Source organism: Equus asinus, chromosome 7, assembly GCF_041296235.1.
Source record: "Equus asinus isolate D_3611 breed Donkey chromosome 7, EquAss-T2T_v2, whole genome shotgun sequence".
NCBI lineage: Eukaryota > Metazoa > Chordata > Mammalia > Perissodactyla > Equidae > Equus > Equus asinus.
In genome coordinates this window covers 38,888,971-38,912,424 of record NC_091796.1, presented here as the reverse complement: position 1 = coordinate 38,912,424, position 23,454 = coordinate 38,888,971, and the positions used below count along the sequence as shown (strand labels likewise).

General features: G+C 39.8%; 1 protein-coding gene across 48 annotated transcripts in view; it reads left to right on the top strand.

The window, feature by feature from the left end:
• Positions 1-23,454, top strand: part of DTNA (dystrobrevin alpha) — a 357,744-nt gene that overhangs the window by 225,897 nt on the left and 108,393 nt on the right. For all 48 annotated transcript variants that reach the window (XR_011504463.1, XR_011504459.1, XR_011504458.1 and 45 more), the window contains 2 exons: positions 9,350-9,417; positions 18,940-19,020. Coding sequence is in view for 39 of the 48 variants with exons in the window: in XM_070513231.1 (XP_070369332.1) it covers positions 9,351-9,417; positions 18,940-19,020 (148 nt within the window). In the remaining 9 variants the exon portion in view is untranslated. The remainder of the gene's footprint in view (positions 1-9,349; positions 9,418-18,939; positions 19,021-23,454) is intronic.

Genomic DNA, 23,454 nt, shown 5'->3' with positions numbered 1-23,454 from the left:
CCCTCCAGGGTGCGGAGCCGGCCTCTGGAGCTCCACCCAGCCCCAGTCCTCTCCGAGATCTCTGGCAATCCCTTGCCCGGCCGTGCAGGCAGTGGCAGCCAGAGGGCCACCACGCCCTCTGTGATTCTCTCTGGGACCCTCCAGATGCCGTGGACACCAGGCGGGATTTCCCCACCAATGGCGGGGCGAGACTCTCCCCACAGGCTCAGGTGTGTAACTCTAGAGTTTCCCTCTGCATTTAGGAGTAATTACAGGGGGTTTAGGTAGGGTTCTGGTCACCCGTTTCCACCATCGCTCCTCTGGTGTGTGCTCGCTCCTGCCCTAGGTGTGTGTTGATCTTCTGGGGGCATCCGTTGGAAGAAAGCCGCTTGCAGGTACTAGGCTGTTCGGTCGGGGTCAGAGAGTTTTCACCTATCTCCACCTCCTCCCGGAGGGAAGTCCGTCCGCCTTCCGATGTATAGTCGTGTGGATCTCTCAGATGTCCTGAGATGCTATCTGGATATCCTTTGTTAAGCGATGAGTGTCCAAATAATTGTAGACTCGAAGGGGGAGAGACAAAGAGGACTACTCACGGCGCCATCTTTGATCTTCTCCCTCTGCCACTCTTTTTAAGATCTTCCAAAATGAAAGATGAGTTAGAATCATTTCAAGGGCCAGGAGTCACAATGGTGCTCTTCGAAAGAAAACTCTTTCGATTTCCCAGGTGCGAGTTTCTGCCTGACACATGAATGCCTGAGTCAGTATATCCAGGCACTCTGGTTTCCACCGCATGAGGAGCCCGTCCCTGCCTTCTCCCCATCATTGCTGCTCCACTTCAACATCTTTCCTGTTTTCCTGGCCTTAGGAGGCCACCGCAAGCCTTCTGGCCCTCTCCACTGGGTAGTTGCTCTGTAGATGCGTCCTCTGGGACTAGTTGCTGCCTTTCTCTAATAGTCAGTGCTGTCTATAAAATGAGTCTACCTTTGATTCCTACCAAATCCTGGCCCTCTTCCCCTAAACCAGCCCATGCAAGCAACTGTAATTCCTTTATTTGTGTATTTGTGTACACGAACATTTTGGTAGGGTGAGGGTACATACCTGCTATCAAGTCATTAGGAGGGTTTAACCCTTAAAAGAAATTATAGACTGGACAGCCTTGCACTGATTAATCAGTTAACACATTCTGTCAAGTCACAGACTCTTTACTGAGAAGTTAAACGTAACTTAGCCACTTGAACAAAATTTAGAATTACCCTCTTTAAAGTTTCCCAACATACTTTCTTTCATAAATGTTTATGTATATATACGGTATAATCCTACTATAATGAGATAAGTGGGGCTCAAAAATGCAGTTTGCAAAATTTAGGGTCATCTTCTTGCAAGATTAATGAAAAATCATCAGTCTTCTAATTATGGGGGGGAGGGAGCTTTTCATTTATTTGTTTTCATTTTTTAGATATATGGGAAAAAGAAACAGACCTATGCTTATGAACATGACATCTTACACTGAATCGAGAAAGTTCCAAATGACGGAAAGACAGTCATTTCCTAACACTCGCTCCCTGGAAGTTAAGAATTTAGCAATCCCAGCAGGAAGACAAGGAAACCTCTCTCTCCAGTGTTAGGGTCCGCCATAGTTTCACCATGACCACGTGGGCCTATATATGTAACATTACTGCTCTTGAGAAATACCGGTGTGCCCATGCACACACACACAACCATTGTCCCAAAGGCACCTCATATCGGATAAAATGTGGTTCTCTGAAAACTCTTAGGTCCTAGTGCAGGGCTGGAGGCAGCAGTACAGACAACTCGCCCATTATGTAATCTCCCCTGGGGACCCTTGGGGTCCTTTTGATCAAGCTCTTCAGCAGGGCTCTCCAGTCCTTCAGAGACATTCTAATAACTTTGAACCTCACATGACAGAGTCCAAATTTTGATCATCTTCCTTCCAAAAGTTTCCTTTTTACCCAGGCCAAGGTGCTCCCAGCCTTGCTCTGCAATCTTTAAGCCCTTACTAATAGAAAGGGGGAGGCCAGGGCTATGGAGCAGGAGCCTTCACCTCATACCAAGCCAAATGAAACCAAACAAAACCAAATGTCCTTAAACATTGTGTGTGCTCTTACCCCAGAACAGCAGGTTCCTTCCTGACTTGAAAGTACCACTGGCAGTAGTTCTTCCCTGAATAAAAATGGCTTTCTCACTTTTTAATGGCATTTACTATTTCTTAAAGTTTGCCTCATTAGGTACGCATATCAATGTATATATATGTTTATGTATATTTACATTCCCCAAAGAATTATTTAGCTTCTCCCTTGGCTCAAAGTACATTTTAAAGTGGGTCTTACAAGCTACAGAAACATAGTACAAAGCAGCATAAGAATTCCAACCTAATGTTGTGCAAATATGTTCACGGTCAAACTCAACTAGCATCTTATTTCTAGCTCAAACCTGGCTGTGTATCAGGAGCACCTATGGTGCTTTTAAAAAGCACAAATGCGGGCCAGCCCCGTGGCAAAGTGGTTAAATTTGGTGCACTCTGCTTCAGCAGCCCAGGTTCATGGATTTGGATCCTGGGCATGGACCTACACCACTCCACTCATCAGCCACACACAAAACAGAAGAAGACTGGCACAGATATTAGCTCTGGGCTAATCTTCCTCAAGCAAAAAAGAGGAAGATTGGCAACAGATGTTAGCCCAGTGTGAATTTCCCTCAGGAAAAAAAAAAAGCACACATACACACACAAAAAAGCCCAGATTCAGTAGGTCCTGGTATTTGCATTTTTGGTAAGGTCTCCAGGCTAGTGTGACGAGCAGCCACAGCTGCAGAGACTATGGTGGATACTTTCAAAGGAAAACCAAAACCCTGCTAAGATATTCAGCTGATCGTTCTACTAAACTAGTGAACTCACACCGCTCCCCACCAAAACAAGGCACAAGTTCCAAGAGCAGAGGATGACGTTCAAAGTAAAAGTCAGAAACCCATAAAGACCCTTTATTTTAGTAACAGCATTTTCCTACTTTCAGGGCCTTATCTAGGTAAAGGACTAGGAAGTAAAAGCAAATGCAGTTATACTTTGCCTCAGGAAAGAGATCTGAATCCTTTCTTGTTATATTGCCAAAGGTTAGGACCACAATGTAAATCTGAGAAAGTCATATCAGAGGCCTCTTTCATTAACAGAAATGGAAACAGGCATTTATATGCCACCAATAAATCAATTAAAGGAGGAAAGGAGCTTGAAATGGCCTTCCTTGCAGTTATTAACTGTGGGGATTGGAGCAGTAGGTGATTGCTGAACCCGGCAGCTTCATGTCATCCACCTGGAGCAAGATGGAGGAACATAAAGCATGGGAACAGTCTCACCACAGCAAACACAAAGTCTGCACATCCTAAGCGTTTACTAAAGTGGAGCAGAAGCAAAGCAGAGCCAGACGTCTCTAAAAACATTGTCGGCTTTTGTGGATTTAAAATGTGAGAGTGTGAATCAATGTGTGAGCTGGTGTGTTGATCTGTGTCTGTGTTTACATAAATCTGGACGCTGGGAATTATTTTAATCTCCATGTTATTTCCAGTATAACAATGTTTTAAAATAGGAGGATTCCAGGGGCTGGCCTGGTGGCGCAGCGGTTAAGTGTGCACGTTCTGCTTTGGCGGCCCGGGGTTCGCCGATTCGGATCCCGGGTGTGGACGTAGCACCACTTGACAGGCCATGCTGTGGTAGGCATCCTACATATAAAGAAGAGGAGGATGGGTATGGATATTAGCTCAGGGTCAGTCTTCCTCAACAAAAACAGAGGGATTGGCAGCAGTTAGCTCAGGGCTAATCTTCCTCAAAAAAATAAAATAAAATAAAATAGGAGGATTCCATTAAGAAGGAACATACAGGGGCTGGCCCCGTGGCCGAGTGGTTAAGTTTGCACGCTCCGCTGCAGGCGGCCCAGTGTTTCGTTGGTTTGAATCCTGGGCACGGACATGGCACTGCTCATTAAACCACGCTGAGGCAGCGTCCCACATGCCACAACTAGAAGGACCCACAACGAAGAATATACAACTATGTACTGAGGGGCTTTGGGGAGAAAAAGGAAAAAATAAAATCTTTAAAAAAAAAAAAAAGAAGGAACATACAAAGGAGTTTCCCCGTGAAATCTGAGAGAGCTGTGTGGAACCTTCCTCTCCATTCTCTTTTTGACCTATTAATCACCAAGTTCTATCAACTTCTTTTCAGTTTACCAGTTTTGGAAAATCTTAATTTGTCTTGAACAGTGACAGCTGGAATAAGTCTATGGGCAATTAGAACCCGTTCTAGCCTACGAATTTAAAAATCAAAAGCAAAAAAAATGGATTCAATTTCCTGCCCTGCCAGGAAATACTTTGTTTTGGGGCAGCCAGTTTACCTGCGTGAGTCGCAAGTACTTCAGCTATAATTTGGGAATTATCTCCCAGACTCCCTCACACGGTTATAGGGAAAAAAGCATTTTATAATCTTCGAGAAAGTTATACAAATGTAAGACACCATTAGTTTAAGCTTCTACCTTAAAAACTTCTTGTAAGTCATGTGTAACAGAAATGTGTATTTATTATGGATGATGTTGGACTAAAGATGTGTCATGAAAGAATTAGCTTGAGGATGTGATATTTCGATGTGGACTTATTCTCACTATGTCAAGATACAATTCGCATTTCTCCTAACACTTTGTGTCCTGCATTTGGATTTGTTGTTTATTTCTTGCTGGTCCCCAAACTTTTCCACTGTTGTTTCTTGCCTCTCCCATGTATAGTAACAAAGAGTTACAGCCTCTTTGTCCAGTTTTCAGACTTCTTCTAGTGAAGACCCTGAAAGAAGGGTGACTTGGTGAACTTACCTCCCGCGAACTCATCATGGCCATGAAGGCAGCAGAATGTTTCTCAATATGTGTGAAGTGCTGTGGGAGAGCAAAAGCGGAGGTCCTCTCTGTCATTCTCTGTGTGGCCTACAAATCACCAAGTCCTATTGAATGTGTCCTAAATCTCTCTCAAATTGATCCTTTAGCATAAGACAAAATATTCTCACTCCTGAATCACAGAAGTATCCAGTAAACTGGACTCTTTCCTTAATCACGTGCTCCCATTCCCTACCTTCCTGCCTGCCCAAATCTTTCCTCTATGCAACATGGTGGAATAATCTTGCCAAAACCTAAATCTGTAGACATCAATTCCCTACTTAAACCTTGGGTGGCACCCAGTCTCCTGTAAGGAAACCCTATAGTCTCTAGACATGACAAATAAGGCTTTCCAAATCTGATGCCTGTTCATCTCTCCGGCATCTCCACTCACACTTGTACTCAGGAATACCGAACTATTCCTAGTTCCCAAATGCACCATATACCCTTTTTAAAGCTCCATGCTTTTTTCATGATTCCCTCTAACTGTAATTGCCCTTCCTCTGATCATTTCTGTCTAGAAAAGTCTTATTCATCCCTTAAAACTCTATTCCAGAGTCACCCTTTATTGCCTTTTTCAGATCTTCCCAGAAATAAACTGCAATATCTAGCCAACCATGTTTTCATCATTGTACATATCACACCAAATTATAATTGTTTGTTAGAATAATTTGTTTCCTCTTCTAGACTGTGAGCTTCTTAAGGACAAAGATCATGTCTTATTCATCTTTGGATCTCAAGGAATTAGCAGAGTGTCTGACAAATTATAGCTACTTATAAATATTTCTTAAATAAAGGAATGGATGGATTCTTATATGTGAAAACAACACACACCCTGTGTAATTCGTGGGAGTGAACTGTAGAAAAAGAAATGTTTTACGGGGCTCATCAACTATTTATCACTGTTAGTTTTTATGCTTTTGACTTTTATGTAATCTTTCATGTAATGCAAATTCTAAGGTTGTAAGCCTCTCATCTACATGAAGGAGCAACAGAAACTGACCATATTAGGCCAGTTGGTGAACCACATACCTTGTGACATTAATATTATCACAGATGGGTTATTTTCCCCTTCATCTCCTCCATGTGACTTTGAGCAGCTGTTGTTAGACTGAAATTTATGAAAAGCAGAGCTGCTTGACAATTTCAGAAGCAAAGTTACACCCTGTACAAGCGCTCCCTCCTTCCCCTAGTGAAAGTTTTGCTCTTCTTTCTCTCTAAAGCAGTGAAAATGTTATTAGGCATGATGTATCTCCAGTCCCACTGATCAGAGTTAAATTGGAAATGAAGGAGCCCACGGTAGTGCTCCTTGCTTATTTGATTCATGAGCTTACTTTGTCCACGAGTCCCTCTGTTGAATCAGTGTGAGCTGTAAACTGGCATGCCCCCCTTTTTACTGTTACGGCTCGGATCAATGGGTAATAAATGAGTATTCTCAATTTTATCTAACAGTGCTGCTTCCCAGGAAACTCTGGGGGTAAAATGAACAGGGTGTAATTGTTCCTTTTATATTTATAATTATATTCCGTGCTTTCTATTAGTGCACACCACTGAGTTTTTCCTTCTTTTCTTCATAAGATACACATTTTACTTAGAAGTGAAAATTAATACCTATTGTGTAACTAGTGATGGTTCTTTTATGAGTTAATTAACCCCAAATGCTGATGGAATAGACCAAAAGGTGACATCAGTGTAGTTTGCATCTATTTCAACTTCTGTTTCCACAAGACAAGATTTTGCTTTAAAGTGTATGGTCCTAGATTATAATGGATATAAATTAGTTTCTCTCATTTCAAATCATCTCTGAAACTAGTACAATTTGAGTTTCACTCTTCAATGAGTCAGTTTTGGGAAATATACTGAAAGTCTATTTCATGGAAAGCAAAATTATCTTTTTTTAAAAAATATTTTATATTTATTTTTCCTTTTTCTCCCCAAAGCCCCCTGGTACATAGTTGTATATTTTTAGTTGTGGGTCCTTCTAGTTGTGGCATGTGGGATGCCGCCTCAGCATGGCTTGATGAGCGGTTTCACGTCTGCGCCCCGGATCCGAATCCTGGGCCACTGAAGCAGAGCATGTGAACTTAACCACTCGGCCGTGGGGCCAGCCCCATTAGCTCTTATCTTTTTTTTCCTCTCTCTTTCGTATTTTTTCTGTTTCATTCATTTGTTCAATAAATAGTAACTGGACACAGCATTTGTTGATTGGATTCTGCTGGGCACTGTGAAGAATTTAAAATTTTTGAAGTTACTGCCCTCAAAAACCCTACAGAGAGACACACAAAAAGTTAACTAGAAAAAGAGATGTCACAAACAGTACCAAATGAGTAGCACAGGCAGTAAGCACTGCGAGTTCAGAAGCCAGTCTTTACCTCCCTGACATTTTCAATCAGAGCTTTCCAGCCTGTCACCCTTTGTGATTTATTTTTAATGGTTCTTTTCATCTCCCTCCAACATGTAGACAGATGGCAGGAACATATCACTGGTTCGATCCCCTATCTCTTTATTGCCTCAACTCTACTTCCAAGCTCTTGAAATAAAAATTGGAAGCTGTATCCAGACTATTTTGTGAATGTCAGATTATTATCTACCTACTTCCACTGGAGTAAAGGAGATGGGGTTACGTGAATCAGGAAGAGCATGTTTTTCTCCAGATCTGTATGTATCAATCATACCTGAATATTTAAAATGTTATAAAAAGAAAGTATTTGACCATGTTCAACAGTGAATTGTTACCAAACTGAGAAAGTTTTGTTAATAACACTGCTCCTTTCCAATTATTATTTAGGGCTGACACTGGTTATATTATACCCATTGTGAATGGGTACACGCTGCTCTCAACTCTGTAAACCAAGGCTGTTCCATACCCTTCTTTCCCTTTCTGGTAGTAGACATATAATGCTTGACTCATGGAAGCCACTGGTGAGGTTGTTTGACCAGTTTGAATGGCATCACATTGGTTTTCACCACCAACTTTTTCTTTTGCCCTGGGATGAATCATTTGTATATAGCCCTATTACCTCTTGAGCAGTCTTCTGCAAACAGGTCTATTAAATTAACCCCCAGGTAATCAACCTCTCTCACATTCACATATCTTTCTTTCCGCTTCTATGGCTATAATTACCTCATTGTGTTTTCATTGCTTTCATGCACTTGTATTATCCCCCCCCACTAGAGTGTAAGCACCTTGAGGGTGGGAAGTGGAACTTGATCACTGTTGTATACCCAGAGTGTAGTTTGGTTCCTGGAGTATAGAATTTGCACTCAATAAAGAATGCTCAATGCTCAGCATCAAGAGAAAAGCATAGCAGGCTATGAAGGCTCAAAGGAGAGGTACAAAACCCAGGCAATGATAGAGAGTTAGGGAGAATTTCAGAGGAAGATACACCTAAACTGAGACCTGAAGGGTAATTGCAAGTTGGGTAGGCATAGGAGAGGACAATCCAACAAAAAAAAATAGCATGGACAAAGACCTATATATGAGAAAGAGCAAGGTCCATTGAAAGGCAAAAAGATCAGCTATGCCTTATGTTACCATGCCTGAGAATCAAAACATAGTGGTATACACTATGTGTGTATGCGTATGTGTGTATGAGAGAGGAAACTTTAGTTTTTAATAGTTTAATTAGATATAATAAAACATCAATTCCATCAACCTATAAAACCCTTAATATTTAGACCAAAGACCTCTATTGGGCTAAACAACCTTTCCATTAACTTTCTCATTGTTTTCTTTTTCCTCATGTCAAATTTTAGTTTTTTTAAAATATTTTTTATTCTCTTTTTTAATTGTTGGCATTTTCATAGTGTTTTTTAAATAGTTCCACTGCAGACAATAGTATGGTTAAGTGGAAAGATGTGAACCTACCCACCTTGCATGAAACTATTATGTGTAGAAGAACTGTTGCACTCCACTTAGAAAAGAACATTGACAAAATGTCCTGCTTCTAAATTGAGGTTTGGGGTGCACAAGGGACAACTTGTGGCAGAATGTGGTGGAAGACATCCTGGTCTTGGAGTGCAAACAGCAGCGCCATTCACTTTCCTAAGTCCATGAGACTCTCAATCTCATCATTTGGTTGAATGGGATCCATAATACCTGCTCCATATTCTTTATAGCTATTCCCAAAATTTAAGGGGAAACTATATGTGCAATGAATCACGTAACAGATGGTAGACAGTTGTATTCAGTTATAGCACAAGGTCATCTGCTATTATAGTTATTTTTATATTAGAAAATAAAAATTTTATTCCCCCTCCAACAACTAAAACAGCATTGTCTATGGAAAAACATGGACGGCAATTTAAAAGCTACACTTTTTAAATACACGTTTTTAAATAGTTTGTCGCTATGTTTGTGGCATAACCACAGCAAGTATGTTTACAGAGAAATGGCTTTGTCTCACTGACATGAGGATAATACACACTGTAACCATTTTGTCTCATAGAATGATTGAAGATAGTGGGAAAAGAGGCAATACCATGGCAGAAAGAAGACAGCTGTTTGCGGAGATGAGTAAGTATGGAACTTTCAAGGAATACCTTACAGTTTCACTTGAATACTCATGGAAAGGCTGGAAGTAACCACTGAATTCTTACCTAATTCCTATGGCATTTGTACTTTTCCTTAAAATCCTAAATTTCTTACATAAGATGTACATTTGGGCATTTTTTCCTCCTATTAGGTAAGAGTTAAATTAGTCAGTGAATCATTTATAATTTGTTACTAGACTGTATATTTTATATGAAGGAAAAAGTTTCATGGACCTAAGTATGTCCACATATACACATGTATCTATGTATACACACATGGACGCTTGATAAACACTATAGGTAGTGTTGGTATTAACACAGTGCACTCAACTTTAGAGTCTGTGTTCATGTCCCTACACTGTCACTGTGTCTGGCATATTGTAGGCACTAGACAAGCTTTGTGAAAGGAATCATTGAATGTCTGACCTGAAAAATGATATCATAGGTTCATGTGGGAAAGAGGAGTCCAGCATGACTATCAGACCAAACTATAAGCATCATTTGAACTTCATGCAGGAGGGGAGAAGCTGTTCTACAAGCCAGTTTCTGAAAAGTGAAAAAGAAAACAAAAGTTAAAAAGAGCATGGAGGTGACCTGCTATACAAGGGAAGCCAAATCAAGACTGTATTTACTGACTCCAGTGGAGAATCCGTTAAATAATGGCTATTGATTTATGTAAATGCATGGTTGCTGTGTAAGTAATTGGTTGGTAGTGTCTTCCTTGTAGACCGTTTTTCTTATTCATAAGGAAGAAGAACTTGACGTGGAGGGGAACACATCTCATATTAAATGTTATAAAGAAAAAAGTACGATTCTCTTATTGTCTTTTTGTCTCTCCTTCCCTGCATAAGGAGTGAGGATGAGCAGAAGTGAGTTGTAAGCCTTTTTCCCTGAGAAAGCAGGAGACAAAATTAGGTTTCTACTGAAGATTGGAGCTGATTGGCAAGAATGAGGGTCAGAGCAGATAAAGGAAAGTCCCAGATAATAAGATTCATATTTTCCTTTATCATTTCCCAATAATCTGAAGGCACCAAGGCAGTGTTAGAACTAACAAAGAGGAAAGAAAATTAAAATTGATGTGGGGAATCTCAATCGTGCTCCCTGCTTTTGCCACTTTTAGAAACATGTCTAAAGTGTCTATGAGAGTTTCAGCCATGACCTCCCAATTTCCTAGGCCATGTTTGTGACTATGTCTTCACTTCTGGCATGGCCAGTCACCTGGAGTTGTGACCTTTGTTGATACAAATCTAACACCAAGGAACCTAGTTACTGCCTTCCCGTCTAAATGAAATCTAAAGCAGTACAGTATCCTCCCATACCGTAGATTCTTAGACTGAAAAGGCAAGACCCACATACATCATGGGCCAGAAACAGAAAAAAATATTAATATTAAACCTAAAAAAGCAATAAAGTCTTGGGGTAAATCTTTGAATTTCTCACATTAAAGACTATATCAGCCAATGCACTATAAGAATTATAAAAGTGTGCTTATTTAATGATTTTGTAAACATTTATTTGAGTTTAAATACGTTATCCCAGTTCCTTTTGCAGCTGATACAGTGCTTGGCACAAATACATATGTCACAAATGTCTTCTGAATTAAGCAAGATCAACACAAGTTTTATAGCCATAGAAACAGAACAGATCTCAATTTTTCAAGTGAGAGAAACTTAAGAAACTTGTGCATTCATATCCCAAATTGTAACTTTATCTTTTCATAGAAACCTCTCAAGGATGTCATGTGCTTTCTTAAGTCATTTTATGAGTTCTCCTGATTAATGATTAGAATAGTTAAGCAAGACACACAAATATGTATCTTTCTTCCTTGGGTGTGCTACATAATAGACTCAGATGTTGGCCAAAACCAGGTAAACACATCCGACTTTAACAATCCATTCGAGAGCATCATGTTTAAGTCAACACTAAGTAGGACTTGTCCATAGTCAATGGGATTCAACTGGATAAAACAATCGTCTGGTTTCAAAGGGAGGGACTGATGTTGATAGGTAGACTGTCATACAAAAGAGAAAGGTAATCTCATTAAGAATGTATTAAATAGTTGAAAAATATATAGGTTACTACAGCTCTATCAGCAGAACACCAAAGAAAGACAAGGAAACTATTTATCAGAGAAGACTGACATCAAAGTAAATTCTTCCAGGAGTCTGTGATGTCTAAACACGGAGATAAAAAAGAAGGAGGAACTTGTAAATCTGATCAGCTAAGTATTATCTAGAAATAATATATATTTTAAACAGCAAAAGAAAATACCAAAGAGATCTTTTGTTTGTTACAAAAGTTACAAAAGTCAAAGAAAAATTGCATGTGAAGGAGTTAGGAAGGCAGGGAAGAGTATTCAAGATTATTGCAATGTAATCCAGACTTTTGCAAGAAGGAAGAGAGGAGTTTTAAGCACTGGGGTGAGCTAGGGCAAAAGTACTCAAGGATATTAATGGAGAATTTGGTCAATTGCGTTTGCTAATTGTCACAATTGGAAAGTTAGGCTCCTACCCTCCCACAGAGACTGGGAGATTTCCCTCAATGATTACATTTGAAGAGATGACTCCCAGGTTCTTAAGACATTCCTGGGTTGTACACTTGGCAAGAAGCTGGAAGAAGATTTACATCTCAAAGGGGCAGACAAAGAATTTACAATGGAATCTTTTCTAAAGCAGATGCTCTAAGAAATGGGAGGTCAGAGGCCTAGAATCAGGAGTAAGCCTGTCTAAAGTTTAGTCAAGCTGAAGAGAACATTAAGTCATCTTGGCCTCACAAAGGCCAAAGAACAGAGAACAGAGAACAACAATTGATAAGAAGAACAATTGATAAGAAATTTTGGCAAATTCAGATGATTGAATACGTTAAACATCTACTCTGAGCTCATAACCACAAGCAGCAGAAGCAGAGAGAACAAAGAAATGAAATTAAGAGTAGCATGGGCTCACAAATAAGTAAAGAAAAACTAGCCTTATAAAAAAAATATTAGGTGGCCACCTACTTTGATTAAAGAAATTCTGGGCAAGATGCCCTTAACTGAAAATTCTCCTCAATTTAATGCTCTGATTATCAATTTATTTAGTACCTTGGATTAAAGCTGAAAAGACTCCAGTTAAATGTAGATGTCATGCTCACCTTGGCCTTTTCAACAATCAAATCAGTTTATCAGCTCAAATAAGTTTATGAGACTAGCTTTTAGCAGAATAAGTTGTTGGTTCTTGGAATTAAACTGTCCTTCTCCTGTTTTTCTGCTCCTAGACCACATTTACTGTGCCTTGTATGACATTGCGAACATATCCATGTCACTGGCTGTGGTGAACTCCTCCTTAGGGACAGACCCTAGACCTTTACCTTCAGATCCACTCACCTGAGATACTGAATCAATGTTGATTTATAAGCCTCTGGGGCACAGGATAGGTAGATTTTAATGGGAGGAAAGGGATTGGAAAACACTCTTTCAGAACATGTAAGTCTGCCTAACAAGATGAGGAAGGTTCTGGGGAGAAAGCAGAGTGATACCACGCTCCTCCAAGTGGAGGAGGGACCTGAAATCAAAGGGAGGCAAACGTAGGTACTCAACACACACTGCTGAATTGTTTGAAGGCAGGCAGTCCTTCTTCAGAATGTTGGCTGCAATGAGCATGTGCATAGTTGGAATGGAGCCTAGAGCATGATTTTGCAAGGTACACTATGAGTTTTAGGAAAACTGATTTTGAAAATTCAGAAAAGTGACATGAATGATTCTACTACCTACCAAAGGCCAAAGTGGATACAGTGACTGTTCTCACTTACTTCTTTATTTCTCATGCTCCTCAGCCTCTTTAAGATGTTAAAACCATGGATCACTATCCTGGAAATTCTCTTATGTCACCATCCCCCTTTGGTCTCCTCCTTTTTCTGACCACTCTACTTCTATTTTTCTGTCTCTTGGTACCCTCCAGACCCCCTGAGATCAGATTTTACCAAAGTTTTGTTCTTGACCAATTCTTTCCATAGACAATTTGGCTTTCTCTCAAGGCTTCACTGTTATTGTTATGGCTTTCAATTGCTCAAGGAGTCTCCCCAAACCACCTCCCATATTCTCATTAACCCGCTTATCTAGAATAGTCAGCATATAAACTCAATGTCCCTTCCAGCCTTGTCTCCTCACTGTCAAGACTTCTACTGATGAAGCGCCTTGAGGTGGGCTCATCATTATCTCCACCAATAATGCCCATCACAAAAAAGCCAATGTCCCTGCCAAGGCTTCTGCCTTCCAGTATTTCCAAAGCTGTGCAGTCCTTGAACAACTACCAAACAAGTGGGCACTCTTCAGAAGTGCGGGGGCGAGTTCTTGTTCACAATTTTGTGCCTCATTTTGTCACCAAGATTGTGGAATAGCCCTACTTGTGCACACAGTCTCCTCTTGGAAAAATATTCTCAATCTTGGCCCTGTCAAGACACATTGCTACATTTTATATCTTTGTTAATAATTCCTGGAATGTATTACAGCTATAGTCAGAAGTTTCACATCCATATATCTAACTGTCACTGAATATCTCCACTTGGACGTCCCACAATCAACTCAAACTCTGTAAGCCCAAAACTGAACTCTTCATCTTTACGTACTTACAAACCTGTTCCTCCCTATTTGTGCCTTAACTCAATGAGGGATATTCCATCCTATTGAGTTGTTTAAGGCAGAAATATGAGCATTATCCTTGCCACTCAATCTCTGTCCCTCTGTCTCTCTCTCTCACACACACACACATGCATCCAGTCAATCATTAAGCGTGGAAAAGACTTCAGACACAGAGTCCATAGGCTTCATCTTTATTCTGTTAACATTTGTTTAGTGAATTTGAAAAACGAATGAGATATTTAAGAAACTGGATGACTGTATAAAATGAATTATCAAAATATAGAAGGCAAAGCATACAGGAATTGTGTGAAACAGCTGAGAGTATAATGAAGCTAACACCAAAAATTAGATAAGATTGGTGGTTGGTTGGATAGATGGACGAATGGAAGGAAAGAACGAAGGCAGGGGAAGCAAGGGAGGGAGGAAGAGAGTAAGGGAAGGTGGGACAAAAGGAGAAAAGGAGGAGAAAAAGTCTTGAAAAAGAAGGGCTAAAGAAAGGAAAAGCAGGATTTACAGGTAATAACAGCGTGCTCAATCAGAATTTCTTCACTGCATCTTTGCTTCATCTCCATCACTTTCTTCCAACTACAACATGAGCATGAGAGGTTTGAAGAGACGGTGCAAGCGCAGCAAGTTGCCTTAAATGTTAGCTTTAAATTTTTGTTATGAGAAGTTTTAAATATATACAGAAGTGGAGAAAATAGTATTCGTCTCTACCGTTAATTATCTACACCCAACCCCCACTGTATTATTATGAAGTAAATCCAAGGTATTATTTGAATGAGTTGAATCTCCAAGTTGTAAGGAATTATATCTCAGTGACATAATAATAATCGAAAAAACGCTGTCCATGATTTTGAGAAATAATGGAAACTGCAAACAAAAATTATAGGAAAATGCTGTATTCATTTTTTATTAAAAAGTAAGAATATGGATTCTTCGGAGTCTAGGGTATGAACCTGATGTAGGATTCTTGATAAAATGGATTTTTTTTTTCAGATCATGGACAAAATATAGTGATAAAATAAAAATCCTGGATCTTTCAACATACCAAGAACAAGAATTGCTCTACTGACTTTGGTTCCTTATTCATTTGTTTAAATTCCATCTTTTTCATAAAGGAATTGTCAGCTAATTTCCCTTTTTAATAAGCCTGCTAGACTGCTAGCTCAGGAAAATACCATGGGATAAAAATGAACCTTAATTTCAGCAAGATACAGACCAAGTCTCTTAGGTTGTGCATGTGTTGGAGAACTGTGGGCTGGATCACCAAACAATTCGGGAGATTTACAGGTGGTGTTGTGACCATGTCTGGAGGAATACATAAAGGGCCAATGAATTTGTAAGTTGGCCTCTCGTACTATCCTGGAGGACTCTGTGGCCCTGTTCAGGTCATTGGTTTTAAGCAAGGACTTGGACACAAAAGACATGCGAGTACTCTCAAGGTAGGCCTTGAATTTATAGACTTTCAAGAAGAGACCACACAGGTAAAACTGAATTAAGTTCAGGGATTATTGGGGCAGAGACAAAGAAATTTTTGTTAAACAAGCTGGATAAACAGAGCAAGAGCCTGCACAGGCTGTCTCAACCCAGCTTTTTTTGGTCCCAGAACCCATTATGGATCCTGTGGTTGCCACTTTCATTGTCTGTGCAAGGTAGTGTGCTGCTCTATCTGAAAAACTAAATTTCATTGTTCACCACATCCCTTTCTATATTCAGAGCTTACATGCTCAGCCAGGAAGAACTTGCACAAATAGGAAACAGTGACAGACCTCCAGCCCCCTTTCCTGATTCTTGAACAAAGCAGAGGGTCAGTTAAGTCCACATCGTGGTAAGGAAGGAGAGAGCAGTCAGCGTGCTCCTGTCCCTAAGCATCATCTCTACGTCCCTCTTTACTGCATCCCAGGGAGGTGCACCTTTGCAAATTGCCTCTAAGACCTCTACGAGAGAAAGGTGCAGAGGAGCCAGGGTTTCTGTTCTCAGAGGATAAGGTCTTGCTGGAACTAAGAAATTTAATTGTGTGCTGCATCTCCGTCCTTTTGTACCTGGGGCTTGAATCATTATTCTTGAAGAACTTACACAAAGAATTATGTCCCTAATGTCTTCTTTCAAAGGCTTAGTTTCAGATATTGAGACTCTCCAACTCAGCTTCAATGAAACTACATCTTCATCCAGGGGAAAAGACAGATTTAGCATTTGGGTATTTCTGATAGCCTCTCTGTCTCTGGTTATCCAGCATCCTAGAGAGTTCATTTCCCACGTGAGCCTCTCGGATTTACAGAGGATGTGAAACTGGAAAGGCTCTTTGAAATGCCGGTGACAAAATCAAAATTTTTAAAAAATCAGAAAAATTAGAAGCATGAGCTAAAAATTAGAAACAACTAACTAGATAAAAATGAAATCCTACCTTTAGCCCCAAAATAAGCATTTAAATAGAAAATAGAAAAGATCTGACTTAATATAAGTACATATGTTTTTTTTTAAACCACCTTTTTAATGAACTGCAAGCTTAATCAGAACCAGAAGAATGAACCATCAATAAAAACAAAATTGCATTAGTGAGTGTCCTCATCAAAGGTGGTAATAATTGCCTGCTATATATTCTATACAGATGAGGCCATAGCTGTGACATTTGGGTTAATTTTGTATATCTCATTCCAAGAAGATTATAGTCAGCCATAGAACAGGATGACTAGAATAGTTAAGGATCTCAAAACTGTGTCTTATGATAATAAGAATAATAATAGCAACTTTGGTGTTTTGAAGCCCTACTGTGTGCCATGCTCTGTGGGAGCCACTGTACTTTAAATGGCTGTGGAGTTGAATGTCTTCAACCTAAAACGTCAAGGAGAAGCTACTCTCCAGCTAAACTTAAACTCAGTGATGACAAGGACTTTTGTACATAATCTTCAGATGGTAATCAAGATTCTAATAATGATCATGATAGCTGCTCCACAATGTTTGAGAAATAAATTATCAAGTGGCAGGGAGAAAAGATGATATGGCTCCAGAAGGGACACTAGATCAAGAGGATTGAAGTTACAGGGAGGCAAATTAAAGTTCAAATATAAAAAAGAAATTTCTATCACTTATTCTTGCTCAGAAATGTCCAGGAAGCCTTTTAAGGGGGCCTGCCTGCAGTTAAGCACTCACGGTGTAACAGCTACAGAGGTACCAGCCACTAAAGTTGATACTATCACCATTTTATGCATGAGGAAATTGGACACCAAGTAAAAACTTGTCAAAGTTCACACAACTAGAAAGTGACAGATTAAGGTTTGTTGACTTTAAAGCCCATTTATTTTCACCCAAGTTGTAATCATCCTTGTCATTAGAAACAATCCTCCATGGCCATTGCCTAAATGTCCATCTCTTGAGCACATGTTTAGGGGAATTCCTGCGCTGCGTGAGGGTAAGTCCTTACCACTTTGATTCTTCAAGCTCTCAGTATCAATGAGCCCATTTGTCAAGTAATAAACTTTCATAAGAATAGATGTTTAGTGATGTGCCTTATAAAACCACAAAGTAATAGGCATATTGATAGTATTTTTAAATGAATTTAAAAAGATCAGTTTGAGTCCTGGGAATGCTAAATGCTCTCAGTGGGGGACACTTGCTAATTCATTCCGAGTTTCATCAGGAAAGCACTTAATTGCCTTCCTAATATAATTACTTCTGGGCCAGTTCATTTACTTTCTACCCTAACTATTATCTTATGAAGTAATTATGTAGCACTTTTCCTGGTGAAGAGAAAGTCCAAAACATGTCATAATATAGCTATGTGCCTTTATATCTGGTACAAACCGTAAACATGGGCTTGAGGAATGGCCAATATTTAGAAGTGAAGATGAACAGACATTCTTCAAGGTCTGCGGTGTTCTGGACACAGACTAGAGATTAGCCCATTCAAAGGAGGGTGGGAGAATCACCAGGAACTCAGGCGTCCATGTAACGAGCAGCCCACCCACAGGGCATTGTGAGGAGACCCACCTGAGCCTGGCCAAGGTTCTGGGCTAGAGAGTAGTGGGAAATAGTGTTCGGTAGATAGGACGGAAAGAGCCTGCAGACGAGCTTGGAGTCTCAGCAGAACATCCAGACCTGGTGCTATGGGCATCCGGAGCCATGTTGGATTCTTGAGTGAAGAGTGGAAGGAGGAATGTAGTTCAAGATTATGGGGAATATGTTCCTCTGTGTTAGGGAAGAACTGGAAGCCACAGTGAAAGAAAGAGTAGTGGTTGTTTTTAGAAAAGAGTGCCCTCTGCTGAGATTGACAGGAAGGATTGCAGGCCAGGTACTAGTAATAATAACGAATATTTACATAGCACTTACTGTGCGCCGGGCAGTGTTCTCAGTGCTTTAGCTATATTCACTCCTTTATCCTTACACAATCCTATGAAATAAGTAGTGGTAGTGTCATCATCTCCATCTTTCAGATGAGAAAATTGAGGCTTCTAAAAACAATTGGCCTCAGGCCACATGGAAAAGATGCTCAACATTCGGCCTATGCTCACGTCACAGCCTTGTTCTAATGGCCGATCACAGTGCGTTTAAAGTGATTATTTGATGATATTACTATCTGATATCGTCTAGCTGTGCAAGTCACAGCTTGAGCAGATTGTTCTCAGAAGTGGCAGACACCACGACGGGGCTGAGTGTGTGTTCGTTGGCCCATGAACACAGTTGACAACCAGATCCCAAGAGTTGATGACATGTGTCTCTTTCCCTAGACCCTGAGGAATAGGAGACAGACTTTTTCAAGTCTTTCAGTTATATTTATATTCTAATAAAATTAAGTGTATGGGCTATGTCTATAGTTTTATTTATAAACATCATGCATTGCTTTCCGCACACATGGCATACCATATGTGTACCTTCTTCCCCCTCCAGGGGCTCAAGATCTGGATCGGATCCGACTCTCCACCTACAGAACAGCATGCAAGCTTAGGTTTGTTCAGAAGAAATGCAATTGTAAGTATGCCAGTTGTTTGGACTAATTACCCTCATGCATCCTATAGTTTACATTTGTTACTTAGTTTATTAAAACTAGGTTTTCTTGCAAATATTGATAAAAATATATTTACATAACAACAAAAAGAGTATCATGATACACAAATGGTAGAGAGACTATTCCTAAGTAATTGTGAAGGCTTAATTACTCTAAATTGCTAAAGGAGTGAAGTGGATGAGCCTCTGGATGTGCATATAATCTTGCCGTCGGAATGGTTTACATTTGTATGGATTTTTTTCTTCTTCTCTCTGGCCTTGGTATTGTAAATACAGGACCATCAAAACAGTTTCCAGGGGCTTTATAAAATATCAAAGATTAGATCCTCCTTCTATGGGTATTTTCTTTACAAGTACAGGAACATTTTTACAAGCTCCTGGAAAACATTTACGTTTCTTTCTGAAACTACAAAATTAGCCCTTTGTAATATGTGCTACATTGGACAATAGCAAGAGAAGAGACAGCAATACTTAAAGAAACAAAGAAACTTGCTTCACCTTTTCCCCACATTTTAAAACATAAGCAGCCAGCTAGATCATTAATCTCCGTGAGCAGATTTAGATTCCCCGTGGGGTCAATGCTTCCATCATATTACCACATCCATTTTCCCTTGGAAAAAAAGTGCGGCTTTATTCTTTTTGAAAACTGCCTGCTATAAAAAATTAATAACTGTTCTCATTTTCTAATTAGTATTGGATGACTTTAAAAAAATGAAAATCATAATGTTCTCCGGCATGCGGACACATAGTTCTTGAATAACTGGCATGAGGATTAGAAACTTGGTGAACATAAAAACCAGCCACGTCCACATCTGTGCCCTCCCACAGTCACCAGCAGATGTCTGCTGGGACACTGGGAGGCCACCCCAGCCCCAGGCTTCTAGGCTCACAGCTGCTCAGGCCTGTGGGCATGGGTGGTGTGCGCAGGTCCCTCAAGTTGCTCCTCTGAAGCTTCTTCTCCAGCCACTGTGTCTAGAAATGGGGCTGAAGTTTGGGACAGGAGGAGAATGGAGAAAAAATATAGATTGGTCAAACATCAAAGACGTGTTTTGACTCCTCACAGGAAGCCAAACCAATCAAAAAAAAAAAAAAACCAGCAGTGAGAAAAGCACTACAAATGTGGGAAGGAATTTGTGGTTGCACCTGCAGTCCTGTGTGTTGATAGGTCAATAAAAGCCCTCTCCAGGACTGGAATTACAGGACACGGAAAGAGCTCCCACAGAAGTAAAGCTTTTATTTTATCCACTTCAACCCCATCATCCATATTTAAATGAAAGGAAGAATCTCCATGTCTTCAGCAAGGGAAAAGTAATGGGATCCTCCCACTTTCCTACCTTGTTGTGAATGGCCCTCGAAATAGAGGGGAGGGAGAGAGAGTAGGGATGGGAGCCTGTCTTCTTAAAGCTTTTCCAAGCAGAGCCTTCTTTGGGCTACTTTCAGTAGAAATGGGGAATTTCAAAAAGATATTACAAAATAATAAGGATGACCAAAATAAATAAATAAATAAGTAATAAGGAAAAGAAAGAAAGAGAGAGAAAGGATAGAATTCTCACAGTGATTTGGCAGCCCTGCGGCCAGCATTACAGAAGGCACACGCTCTGTTGGCCCTAACTGGGTCCAGCAACCCACAGGCCATATCCCATTCCTCCTCCTCTCCGATAAAGGCCCCTTCTCATTCTTGGGCATCTCTTCTTCCTCTTCCTGTTCTTTTCTGTCCCTCCTCCTTATCCTACATCCAGAATCGTCACATCGTCGCACGGACGTTCTTGGAAAACAGTTACCATATTGGAAAATAATGATAGTCCATCCCTGGGTGAAAATAGAGCCTTTGTACCTGTCCAGTTACCCCTCAGTGCATCATTCATTTACCTCTTAATTTAGTAAGCTTATAATGAACTCTTGTTATCTGTTTGGCACTGTGCTAGGTACCAGGATAGAGCAATGGTGACTAAGATGCGATCCCTGCCTGAAAGTTGCTCAAAGTCTAAGTTGTTAGATGGACTTTTAAAAAGACTCATGAAACAGTGTGGAAGTGTAATGAGGAGAATCTGTATTTAGTGTTGTGGGAATACCAGGAGGCAGTGCCCTGACCTGTGTGGGGGCCACTGCGAGGAGTTTCCCGGAATGGGAGATATCTGGGCTGAGTCTTCAAGAATTAGTAGACGTGAAGCAGAGATGTGCTATTTGCTTTACAATGTACCTTACAAACTTTATACATTTTAGGATGAGAAAAGATACTACGTTCCATACAAACTAGAGAAAACTAAGGCTCAAGGGAGAAAAACAAGCATATTTTGAATGCTCTGCTAAAATTAAGCTTCTTTTTCCAATGGTTTCTATCTTGATCAGAAGCATTAAATGCAAGTACTATATGTGTTTGCTGAGTTTTCCTTCCTGACAATAAATACAGCAGTTGTGATATTGAGGTGCTTACAAAATGCTAACAAAGTTGAGCCTGGCTTATCTTAATCAAAGTTGGGGCCTTCCTTTTAGGAAGATAACCAGAAACGCTGTTTATGTGACATAATTTTAGTCACATTGAATATACACCCCTGTATCAGAGGAAGATAATTTTAGCCCGCAATAAATTATGCCACTGAATAATGGAACTTTACTCTACCATAAAAGAAATAAGAAAAATGTCCAGGTAGTGTATTTTAAGTACATTGCTTTATGGAAACTTTGATATGGTATTTGCATCATAGAAATCGGTGGACCTTAACTGAGAACAGATTGTTTATTTTTAGGTCCAAACCTTATTTACAGGTAAAATTTATTTTGTATATTACGAAAGCTAAACTTAAAAACTACATAATGGAGGAGAAAAACATAAAAACTGACACTTGTAAAATCATCACCTAGAAAAACTGAATATTGTCTAGATATAGCATGTAGTGTCTAGATTTTTAGGAGATTTCTTTTTTATTCAATTCAGAGATTAGAAGTGTTGTTAATTCCCCATACTTCCTTCCCCACAAGCCTGGCCTCCTCCGTTTATGGTTTCCCATATAGAGCGTTGAATCCTATAGCTGGCATTCATCTTCATTCCCTTTGATGCAACTCCTGATGGATGCTGAGAATAACTGGTTCTCAGTGTTCTAAAAAGACTCCATAAAGAGGCCAGAAAACTGAGCCCTGTAGACTAAATGTGGCCCAGCACCTATTTTTGTATAGACAGTGAACTAAGAATAGATTTTATAGATAAATATTTGTAACTGATTTAAAACAGAGAACACTAACTTGTAACCCCAATTAAGCAAAATGTTATCCCTCCAGAAAAGAATTCCAGTCTTCTCACTGGTAGACCACCACTGAAAAAGAAATCTACTTAATTATTACATTTTTAACTTCATCATTAAAATGTTGTGGAAATTTGTTTTCTCTCATTACCTATATGCCTATATCATATCTATGTAATATTACTACATAACATGGTGGCACCCCTTGGTCCACAAAAATTGTTTACCAACTTCTGATGTCAAAGAACAGTGGTAAGAAGCCTATTTTTTTTTTTTTCAGGCAAAACACTCTCCATTCCTGCAACTTTTCTCCATAGGATCTATTTTCCAAATCAGCTTCTTCCCCTGACCATTGATCTTTGTACCCTGTCACACCCCTTCCCTATGCCGTGACTAGTGCATTCTCTAACAGAGTAAAAGGATTAATGTCTTTAAAAATGAGGGGACAGCAAGTTGGCTATTTTATTTTCTAGCAGGAATGGGAAGAATGGAGAATACAAACAATTTCCCTAATACTCCTTTCTAATCCACAGCCTTTTCTTTTTCTTTAGCCTCCAGATTTCCTGGTAACTTCTCACAAAAATAAATACCCTGTATTCCATTCATAAGCATGTGTGAAATGGCAACATCTCAGCCTTTGTTTTAAACAAATAACTGGTTTCTACTAGAACATTATTTCCTCAGTAGCATTGACATAGTTAATGATCCAGATACCCTGTAATGTCAGCAGATCTTTTTGCAGAAATTACTTTGAAGTCAATGCAGCACAGCCTTAAGTTTAGGAACAACGAAAGGCAACCGGAGAAATAAATCAGAAACCTCTAACCCCTCCTGTCTGATAGCAGGAACAAAAGTAAAAAGGCAGAACCCTCTCCCCACGCCCAGCTGACATTGTCCCCTCTTTTAGTCCTTCTGGTTACGGTCTGAATTTTCTTTCTGTCCCTCACATCAATTAAAATTTTATTAAGATTTTGTTTGAGAGGAGAAAGGGTATATATTTGTATCTGGGTTTTCAGAGTTTCTCAAAATATCTTTCCTGTAGTAAATGAAACATTTTTATAAGTATCCTTCATCCAGATATAAATTAAAGTTAGAACACAGGCTTTTGTCTTTATTAGCTCTAAACTTCTTTTAGGATTTCTTGTGAACCAAAAAATGC